General features: G+C 42.9%; 1 protein-coding gene across 4 annotated transcripts; it reads left to right on the top strand.

The window, feature by feature from the left end:
- Positions 1-393: 393 nt before the first annotated feature.
- bbs2 (Bardet-Biedl syndrome 2) lies at positions 394-10,594 on the top strand. 4 transcript variants are annotated; one of them, XM_040034668.1, is made up of 18 exons: positions 394-496; positions 1,251-1,382; positions 1,726-1,953; positions 2,799-2,924; positions 3,103-3,165; positions 3,389-3,466; positions 3,629-3,733; positions 4,627-4,713; positions 4,828-4,963; positions 5,114-5,253; positions 7,212-7,341; positions 7,420-7,591; positions 7,682-7,811; positions 8,014-8,133; positions 8,283-8,420; positions 8,630-8,742; positions 9,591-9,739; positions 9,859-10,594. In XM_040034668.1, the coding sequence occupies exons 2-18, from the start codon at positions 1,266-1,268 to the stop codon at positions 9,963-9,965; spliced, it is 2,139 nt and encodes a 712-aa protein (XP_039890602.1). In that variant the 5' UTR covers positions 394-496; positions 1,251-1,265; the 3' UTR covers positions 9,966-10,594. The 4 variants fall into 4 exon arrangements, with proteins under 4 accessions (XP_039890602.1, XP_039890583.1, XP_039890592.1 ...); XM_040034649.1 differs by lacking the exon at positions 394-496 and adding an exon at positions 676-795; XM_040034658.1 differs by lacking the exon at positions 394-496 and adding an exon at positions 688-795 and having other exon boundaries at positions 1,188-1,382.
- Positions 10,595-10,878: the final 284 nt, after the last annotated feature.

Here is a 10,878-nt window from a genome sequence, read left to right as displayed (position 1 = left end):
CAGAATTCTGATCTGATCCCCATTTGGACAGGTGATGAGATAGTTTTGACTGACAGGCTGGTAGAAGAGGTTAGGCAGAAGTCTCTGTGAACAATCATGTTCACAGACAACATTGTTATCTGTAGTGATAGTCTGGAGGGGTAGAGGTGTGCCGTGGAATCAAAGTCAGTAGAAACGAAACAGAACACACACGTGTGTGAGGCAGGTAGAGTGTGTTAAGATGAGCGCCAGGGGTGATTGGTAACAGTAGTGAAATAGACCGTTTGCAAGATGGTAGTGAGACTTGTTGTGATATGTGGCAGTAGAAATATGAAAAAAGACAGGTGGATGAGTTGGAGGTGGCAGAATTGAGATAGTAAGATTATGAGTGGGAGTGACAAGACAAGATTAAAAATGAGTATATTAGAGCTCCAATACATCCACAGTCCCGCCTCTGCACAAGGATATTGAAGATGGAGCTCCCAAGCTGAAGGAATAGAGGAAGATAGCAAAGCAGGTTCGTGGATATATTGAAGAAGGACATGAAGTGGGTTGAGGTGACACAATATTAGGAAGAGGTTAAGATGAAGGAAGGTGATCTGTTGAAAGAAGAAGAAGAAATGCATTTTTCTTCCATGTATAGCAACATTAGCCCACTGCAACGCTGAGTTGTGTAATTTATTTTGAAAACAGCAGACCGGATGTTGGCAGCTAGTCGACTTCCTGTGGCCGTGTTATCATTTTATCCAGGTAGCTCATTTGCGACTGGATTCTTTGGAACAAAAATCGAAGTTTTGCTGCTAACGTGTGGGCCTGGTACGTTTGTCACAAATTAGTGATGTCTTTTGTTGTTGGGCCGTCAGTAGTTTGGACTTGTTTCCTGCGAGTTCCAAGACATCGACGTTAATGTCAGCTAGTTGTGCTAGCTTTCCATGCGTTTAAGTCCAATATTTCTTTCAGCAGAAAGCACCATGCCGTACTTGGTGTTTATGCAGGGCTTACGACGTGTGAAGGTGTCGGGTGTGGTGTCTTATGGTTGTTTAAATGCCATTCTTCTGGAGCAAACGACGGGGAGATTAGCCAGATGAAAAGCTTTAGCTTGCGACTCCTTGTTGCTAGGCAACGGAAGTCGCCTGCGGCTGGCTGAGCTAAAGCCTGTAATTACATTAGTGTGGCAAAGTTACTCATCACCTTTTGCTTATTTTTAGGCAACCTTCTCGTCTTGTGTGTGAGATATTTGATTCTCAGTAAGTTCTCATCTCTATATTAAGACCAGAGTAAGCATCATGCTGGTCCCCATATTCACTCTGAAGCTGAACCACAAGATTAACCCTCGCATGGTGACTATTGGGCAGTTTGATGGCGTTCATCCATGCCTTACTGCCGCCACGCAGGCTGGAAAGGTGAGGGAAATAAGTGTTTGCAAAATCCTCACAGTTATGTGATAAATATCATCCATGCTGTAGGAAAATTACCATCATGTTTTTGTGACCCGATGAGAGTGAAAACAACCAAGTATTTGCCCTCTTCCTGATTTCTTTTTCTAACGTACTTGTCACAGTTACCTGTTTCACATTAGTAGCTAATTTTAATGTTAGACAATTAGAACCTCAGTAAATACAAAATGCAGTTTTCAAATGATGATTTCATTTACCCAAACTTATCTGGCTCTGTGTGGAAAAGAACTGCTGACTCTCTGGAGCGTTTGGCAGTTCCCTACTCTCTTGTTGTCTTTCTCATTAAAAGGTTTTCATTCACAACCCCCACACCCGTGGCCAGAGACCTGTGGCTCACCGACTGAGCCAGAGTGCCCAAGACTCTGACATTTCTCTGCTCAACATCAATCAGGCAGTCACCTGTTTGGCTGCAGGAAGACTGGGACCAAATACTACTGGGGACACACTGTTGGTGGGATCCCAGACAAACCTGTTGGCTTATGATGTCCATGACAATGCTGACATATTTTACAGGGAGGTGAGTAAAGTCAGGAAAAATATTGGAACTGGGTCTCCAAAAGTTGATTCTGTTCATCTGGACGTAGCGCTTTGTGGGAGAAACGTTTCGTCACTCATCCAGGCGACTTCTTCAGTCTCAGCTGACTGCAGGTGTCAATCTCATAAACAGGACATTTGCATAATGACTGAAACCAGCCCACTGAAGGAACAATGGGCTGGGAGGTCAGTTCCTTAATCTTAATTATGCAAATTCTCATGACCATTGATCAACAACCACTGATCAATGGCCATGAGTCCCATTCACAGTGAGTTGGGGAATGGCTGCAATCACAGCATTGTAAGATGGTGACAGATGTACCCTTAGGCCCCTCCTCGAATCAGGAGGTTTCAGTCATTATGCAAATGTCCTGTTTATAAGATTGGGGAGACCTGCAGTCAGCTGAGACTGAAGAAGTCGCCTGGATGAGTGACGAAACGTTTCTCCCACAAAACGCTACGTCCAGATGAACAGAATCAACTTTTGGAGATTTACTTTCCTGGATGAATGAGCATGCATCAAGACATTGGAACTGGGTGTTGTGACTTGTGTTATTCTATATTTAAATCAGGATTCAAACAATTCTTAATTAGTTCTGTTGATTTCAGCTTTTTTATATGTAGTTTGGTTTAAAAAGTGACAGAATTACTGATTAATCCAGCTGACGCCACAACCTGACTGACTCAGCTAATTATACAGTTGAGACAAGTAAAAATCTCTGCTTCATAGTAACAGTCACAAAATGAAAAGTGGCTCGATTATAAATGCTTTGCCCAAAACGATGTGAAGCTGGCTTGTATTTAAACGTGCTTCTTCTCTGTGTGCAGGTGACAGATGGAGCTAATGCCATCGTGTTGGGGAAACTTGGGGACATCCCCTCTCCTCTTGCTATCATTGGAGGGAACTGTGCCTTGCAAGGCTTTGACTATCAGGGCAATGACCACTTTTGGACGGTAAGAATAAAGCAAGATTTCCCCCCCCCCCAGTATCTAGTGTTTTTAGTTTTTATGTGTTAACTAGTAACATCTCATCAAACTGGTTTTCTTGGTCTAAAATCATGAATGTTTACATATTTTTCACATATTTATAAAAAAATTGTGCTCCACTTGATCTTAAACTACATCTTCTTAGGTCACTGGAGATAATGTCAGGTCTCTGGTGCTCTGTGACTTCACTGGAGATGGAAAAAACGAGGTAAGTCTTGACTGCCCAGTAGTCGGGGAGCTTTCCACTTAACACACTACAATTTCAGTAACAGAGCATCTTACAGTTCTGTTATAAGTATAGGTATGAAATTAATTCATGCAAATATGACTGGAGGGTCTTTAACTTACAATACAAACTGCCCTGAGGTGACTGTTGTTGTCATTTGGTGCCATATAAATAAAGCTGGCTGTTGTTGCTGTTGTACTCACAGCTCCTGGTGGGGTCTGAGGATTTTGACATCAGAGTGTTCAAAGAGGATGAACTTGTGTCAGAGATGACTGAGAATGAGGTAAAATGAGGGTGCAATGCGTAGCTTGGTAACTGCTAGCTTGATCATGTTGTGTTACATGTTTTTAATGTGCTTTGTGCACAAGAAGCAATAATAAAACACTTTGCACTTGTAGCACTAATGTGTTGTACAATTTCTTATCTGTGTGTCTTGCTCCAACAGACAGTAACATCTTTGTGCCATATGCACGGCAGCAGGTTTGGTTATGCTCTGGCTAATGGCACTGTCGGTGTGTATGACCGCGCTGCCCGCTACTGGAGAATCAAGGTACCGTAATCATCTTCATACGTTCTTCATTTCTTTGGCGTCTCGCCTTCTTTTCATTTTGTTTTTGTACTTTTTATGTTTCCTAAAAGTTCAAAACTTTGAGATTATTCTGCAATAAACATTTAATTTATCCAAATGTATTTTTTTTCAATTCATTTATAACCAGATAATGTCAAACTGTATCTGTTCTGTGAATGTGGTTTAGATGAGATAGATCTTTATTGTCACTGTTACAAGAACAATGGACGGCAGTTTGGCATCTCTCTATTAGCAATATGCAGATTTGTTACATTAAAGTTACTTTAGAATAAAAGATGCACAGATATATACAGTTGTATCCAAGTTATATGCTGTAAGGTGGTGGTGCACATCGAGTAAGAGGTAGGAATGTCGGTTGCATTATACTATAATAAGTCTGCTTTATAAATACAGGTAGGAATGTTATTTATAACTACAGTGAAAATGTAAATAAATGTTAGCAGCACAGTTAACCTTCAGTCAGGGTGGAGGTGGGGCATGTTTGACAGCGTGCGGGTAAAAACTTTTATTGAGTCTGTTTGTCTTTGACCTGATCGACCTGTAGCCTTTACTGGGGGGTCCAGAGTGCCATGATGATACTGACTCTCCGCTCAAGTCTGCCAGTATAAATGTCTCTGACGGGGATTAGTGTAGTAGTAACAAATACTACTTGGAACATGACTAATAGTCATTTGTAGGACGTCCATGAACGATGGAACCCTCTCAGTGTTACCTTTCACAGCATGAAGATTTAGGGACAGTAGTGCATTGCTCACCTGCAGTTTGAACCTGATGAGTAAAGACAGTTTTGGCTGGGTTCAAATGTAAATAATTCAGTTTTCTACTGTGTAATGTGCTCTTTTCTCCTCACTTAGTCCAAGAATCATGCAATGAGCATCTTTGCATTTGACTTGAATGCCGATGGAGTTGTGGAGCTCATCACTGGTTGGTCCAATGGAAAGGTGAGTACACAACTGTTATCCACAAACTACTTCTTACTGTTTTAACATGGGATTTTTTCAAAATGATTTTGTGGGACAACAACTGGCAAGGATTCGGTGTGCTTTTTATGTCAGATTGACGCTCGCAGCGACCGCACTGGTGAGGTCATTTTCAAAGACAACTTCTCTTCTTCTGTGGCTGGAGTAGTGGAGGGAGACTACAGGCTGGATGGACAGAAACAACTCATCTGCACCTCTACAGAAGGAGAAGGTAAGTCTGTGTGTGAGAACTGGTTGAAAATGGACATTTGTACGTTTCCTTGTGTGTTTTCTGTGAACACGGACAAGCCAGGTATAATTTCAAAGACTGACACTGTGAGCTCATAAGAGGATGTTGCTATACTTGTCAATGTGTTTGTAGTTCGTGGTTATCTGCCAGCCAGTAAAGACCTAAAAGGGAATCTCATGGACACGAGTGCCGAGCAGGACCTTGTTCGAGAGCTCAGCCAGCGCAGACAGAATCTGCTGCTGGAGCTTCGCAACTACGAGGAGAATGCCAAGGTGATTTATTCAGTCACAATAAACTGACGGGGATTTAAGAGGCACGCATCTGGTGATGTTTGTGGGTTTTACATTTCAGCAGGCACACAGTGGCTTTACATTTACAGGGAGTGCAGAATTATTAGGCAAGTTGTATTTTTGAGGAATAATTTTATTATTGAACAACAACCATGTTCTCAATGAACCCAAAAAACTCATTAATATCAAAGCTGAATGTTTTTGGAAGTAGTTTTTAGTTTGTTTTTAGTTTTAGCTATTTTAGGGGGATATCTGTGTGTGCAGGTGACTATTACTGTGCATAATTATTAGGCAACTTAACAAAAAACAAATATATACCCATTTCAATTATTTATTTTTACCAGTGACACCAATATAACATCTCCACATTCACAAATATACATTTCTGACATTCAAAAACAAAACAAAAACAAATCAGCGACCAATATAGCCACCTTTCTTTGCAAGGATACTCAAAAGCCTGCCATCCATGGATTCTGTCAGTGTTTTGATCTGTTCACCATCAACATTGCGTGCAGCAGCAACCACAGCCTCCCAGACACTGTTCAGAGAGGTGTACTGTTTTCCCTCCTTGTAAATCTCACATTTGATGATGGACCACAGGTTCTCAATGGGGTTCAGATCAGGTGAACAAGGAGGCCATGTCATTAGTTTTTCTTCTTTTATACCCTTTCTTGCCAGCCACGCTGTGGAGTACTTGGACGCGTGTGATGGAGCATTGTCCTGCATGAAAATCATGTTTTTCTTGAAGGATGCAGACTTCTTCCTGTACCACTGCTTGAAGAAGGTGTCTTCCAGAAACTGGCAGTAGGACTGGGAGTTGAGTTTGACTCCATCCTCAACCCGAAAAGGCCCCACAAGCTCATCTTTGATGATACCAGCCCAAACCAGTACTCCACCTCCACCTTGCTGGCGTCTGAGTCGGACTGGAGCTCTCTGCCCTTTACCAATCCAGACACGGGCCCATCCATCTGGCCCATCAAGACTCACTCTCATTTCATCAGTCCATAAAACCTTAGAAAAACCAGTCTTGAGATATTTCTTGGCCCAGTCTTGACGTTTCAGCTTGTGTGTCTTGTTCAGTGGTGGTCGTCTTTCAGCCTTTCTTACCTTGGCCATGTCTCTGAGTATTGCACACCTTGTGCTTTTGGGCACTCCAGTGATGTTGCAGCTCTGAAATATGGCCAAACTGGTGGCAAGTGGCATCTTGGCAGCTGCACGCTTGACTTTTCTCAGTTCATGGGCAGTTATTTTGCGCCTTGGTTTTTCCACACGCTTCTTGCGACCCTGTTGACTATTTTGAATGAAACGCTTGATTGTTCGATGATCACGCTTCAGAAGCTTTGCAATTTTGAGACTGCTGCATCCCTCTGCAAGATATCTCACTATTTTTGACTTTTCTGAGCCTGTCAAGTCCTTCTTTTGACCCATTTTGCCAAAGGAAAGGACGTTGCCTAATAATTATGCACACCTGATATAGGGTGTTGATGTCATTAGACCACACCCCTTCTCATTACAGAGATGCACATCACCTAATATGCTTAATTGGTAGTAGGCTTTCGAGCCTATACAGCTTGGAGTAAGACAACATGCATGAAGAGGATGATGTGGACAAAATACTCATTTGCCTAATAATTCTGCACTCCCTGTATGGTACCAATAATTTAAAAAGCTCTTCTTAAACGTTAACGAAAGATCTTTATAAAAACCCTAGAACTGGAGCACACTGCTTTGCAGACAGGCGCCACTACAGTTTAACATGCACCTTTGAGGCAGCTGTTTGTAATTGTGTTAAAGAGTTTTTGTTATTGATTTATCCATGTTAATAAAAAGTCTGATCTTTGGAAGCAACGTTTCCGATCGAAGTCACAACTGTGTGTTCTGAAAGAATTTCTGGGCTCAGCCTGTGTGAGGAGTCATAAACTCTGCTCTTATTTCAGGGTGTGTCAGAGACACACAGTGGGATGGGAGTCATACCAGCCAACACTCAGCTCCAGACAGCACTGTCAGTGAAAGCTGCTACAGAGACCCAGAAGGCTCATGTGGAGCTCAGCATTTCAACACCAAATGGTAGAGTTGGTTAGCGCGTCTCACCGTTTATTGAGTGTTTGCGTATAAGTCGCTGAGTCTCTCCTCGATCTTTTACAGAGACTGTTATCCGTGCAGTGCTCATCTTTGCAGAAGGCATATTTGAGGGTGAGAGTCACGTTGTCCACCCCAGTGCTCAAAACCTGTCTGGTTGTGTCAGAGTCCCCATTGTGCCCCCAAAGGATATACCAGTGGATCTGCACATCAAAGCCTTTGTTGGAGGGAGAACTAGGTAAGATCTGCGAGTAATGAGTCTTTTTCTAATGCAGTTAACAACGCCGCTCTCATTCTCACGTCATCCTGTTCTTTTCGTCCTCGTTAGCACTCAGTTCCACGTGTTTGAAATCACTCGTCAGCTGCCTCGTTTCTCCATGTACGACCTCGCTGTCGACTCGTCGGCTGCACAGCCCACTGGGAGGGTCGCCTTCAGCATCAACGATCGACAGCAGAGGGTAGGCTGTCGCACGATCATCTGCATTTATAAAATCTAATTCTGCTCCATAAGTTAATACATGTTTAATGTTGCACTTTTTTTATCCTGTTTTGAGCCAGCTGCAGTGAAATGTCATTCCTTGTACACTTGCTGTATATTGAATGATTATAAATGTGTCTCCTGTTTAATCCTCGGCTCTGTGTCATTGTGTTCTTGTGTAGGTGGTGATGTGGCTGAATCAGAATTTCTTGCTTCCAGAGGGAGTGGAGAGTCCCGATGTTACCTTCAGTTCACTAAGAGGTGGGGGGCTGTTGTCCTTCAGCATGACCAGCAGTGGACAGGTACACATCAACGCTGCTGTGTGAAAAATATACAATACAATAAAATATCCACAGCACTCGTTTGTTTCTTATATGAACTTAGAGACTTGCTCTGTCATTAGTTTATACGTATTTTAAGAACAATAATAATTTGTAATGTGTCCAATCAGATCACCATAAGAACTGATGATATTGACCTAGCAGGAGATCTGATCCAATCATTAGCCTCCTTCCTGGCAATTGAGGACCTGTCAGCAGAAGCGGACTTCCCCACATATTTTGAGGAGCTACACACTACGCTCACTGAGGTTTGGCTCAGGTTTCATCTGCTCTCTGTCAAACGTTCAGGACAGCCTGGGTCAGTAGCAATAAAAGTCCAAATTCTTGAGATTAGAAGGTGTGGACCAAAACTTTAGTCCCTGTAGTCTATCTCCTAAACTGGGCAAGTCATACACTACAGGCCAAAAATAGGCCAGCTGAATTTAAGGTGACCTGTACGTTTAAATGTGTTTCCTAGGTGGACGAGTTCCATTCTGTCCACCAGAAACTAACTGCAGCTATGGCTGACCACTCCAACTACATTAGAAACATGCTGGTGCAAGCAGAGGACGCGCGCCTAATGGGTGACATGTGAGTTATCTCAGTATTTTACTTCATAATACTTGCAGCCATATTGCTACATCATTGTTGAATTATCTGGACTTGTATGTGCAGCACAGTGGCGCAGTGGTTAGCACTGTTGCTGCACAGCAAGAAGGTCCTGAGTTCAATTCCACCGTCTCCACCACCTGTGTGGAGTTTGCATGTTCTCCTCGTGTTTGCGTGGGTTCTCTCCGGGTACTCCGGCTTACTTAATTGTATGTGAGTGTGAATGGTTGTCTGTCTCTGTATGTTAGCCTGATGACAGCTGGGATAGGCTCCAGCGACCCTTAAAAGGATAAGCGAATGGATGTATGTGCCCTGAAAGGCGTGTGTTTTATTCACTGCAGCCATGGTAGAAATAAAATCCTGGGTTCTCTCTCTTTGTTGTGAGCAGTTTGATTTATTTATTCGTGTTTTTATTCCCCTACAGGTAAACATATCTAATAGTTTTGGTGATCTAGCTTCAGGAATTTACTAATGATACGAGTCCTTTATTAAGGTGATAGTTATTATTCTCTCACTGATGCGTTCAAAAAGCGCGGCAAACAGAAATCCATAAATGGATCAGAGGACTGACGGCACTGACCGAGACGATGGCGGTAGTCAAGCGCTGCACCGAGGCAGCGTTACATTTCCAGGGACGTGCACGTCAGATAACGGCATAGGTTATGGCGTAGGGTTGCACAGGGGTTTGCAGTCTTGACATACCTACAGCATAGATTTAACGCAGAAGAATAAAACCTGTTACAGTATCATTTCATTCATGTCAGTTCTTCTATCATGAAACTGCAAAAACTTCCTTCTTTTCCTCACATCTTTGTTCGTTTCCACCGTAGGACAACTATGAAGAAGCGCTACAGAGAGCTGTATGATCTAAACCGGGATCTAATCAATGAGTACAAGATCCGCTCAAACAACCACAATGCTCTTCTGGCTTGTCTCAAGTCTGTCAACCAAGCCATACAGCGAGCCGGCAGGCTTCGAGGTAAGTCTGACAAGCACTACTTCTTAACATAGCAGCACTGTTTGTTAACTACCTCCAATTAAACCAGGGGAGAAGATGATATATTAAGCGTATCTGCCTCTGTGTATGCTTCTCTGCAGTGGGTAAGCCCAAGAACCAAGTGATCTCTGCCTGTCGAGACGCCATCAAAAGCAATAACGTCAACGCGCTTTTCAGGATCATGAGGGCTGGCACCGCATCCTCCTGAGAGTGGAAGGATGAGGGACGCGGGGGCGGACTAGAGAAGTTTACAGTCAGCACGTGTAATAACTGTAATGAGGCCAGCGAGTACGTTTGGAGCAAGAATAGCAGGAGATAGTCAGAGACACTGAAGCGGCCTTAATCCACGACTCAGTTTTAAGCAACATTTGGCACCAGCTTCTTGAAATTGGAATTCAGCCAACACAAATATAATGGTGACCTCAGACTTTGTGCAAAATTGTCATCCATGTTAGTCGGGCTGATTGGAAGGGCTTCAGCTAGTGCACTGGAGTTTACCTAAATCACTAACCTGCGTGAGCAGCCATTTACTCACTTTAGTCAGAAGTTAAGACAAACAGAAGGACTCGAGTATGACGCCAATTTCATGCATTTGCGGTGACCTGTCCCAGACAGTCTGAGAAAACGAGTGTGCCGGTTTCATTCAGCTGACCGTAAAGTCACCGGTGGCGTGGACCTTCACGCTCGGCCTCGGCTCTCAGCTGCTGCGTGTTCGTGTGGCATTTGTAGCCAAAGAAAACCGTCTAACTTGTTTACTTTTTGTAGACTGTATTCAGAAAGTGCACATGTAACTTTGTGTTTGTGGAAAAATTGTTATTAAATTACATTTTAAACATTTATAACTTTTGGCTGATTTTTGTCACAGTACCAATAAAGGGAGGGTTTATTTCTAGATGGATTTGAGACGTTTATATCAAATCAAAAGAGAGCAGGTAAACATTTTAAATACTGATGTGTTCAGACAAATGCTCCAACATTATTTAGTCTGCTTTACAGGCAAGTTTCCAAAAACATGAATAAATAAACATGGTGTCGTAAGCCCCGCCCTCTGTTCAAAGATGGTCGCTCACAGTGGACAGAGGCTGTATCCCAACTCAGGGTCTGCAGCCTTAAAGGCCGCA

Source organism: Simochromis diagramma, unplaced genomic scaffold (genome assembly GCF_900408965.1).
Source record: "Simochromis diagramma unplaced genomic scaffold, fSimDia1.1 OVJJ01000333.1, whole genome shotgun sequence".
Classification (NCBI taxonomy): domain Eukaryota; kingdom Metazoa; phylum Chordata; class Actinopteri; order Cichliformes; family Cichlidae; genus Simochromis; species Simochromis diagramma.
The sequence above is the reverse complement of the archived record's forward strand: the minus strand, read 5'-3'. Positions and strand labels throughout refer to the sequence as shown.

Coding starts and splice junctions, on each gene's coding strand:
- bbs2 (XM_040034668.1), top strand. CDS start 1,266: ATGCTGGTCCCCATATTCACTCTGAAGCTGAACCACAAGATTAACCCT. Junction 7,592..7,681: donor TTTGTTGGAGGGAGAACTAG/GTAAGATCTGCG, acceptor CGTCCTCGTTAG/CACTCAGTTCCACGTGTTTG. Junction 8,134..8,282: donor GCATGACCAGCAGTGGACAG/GTACACATCAAC, acceptor GTGTCCAATCAG/ATCACCATAAGAACTGATGA.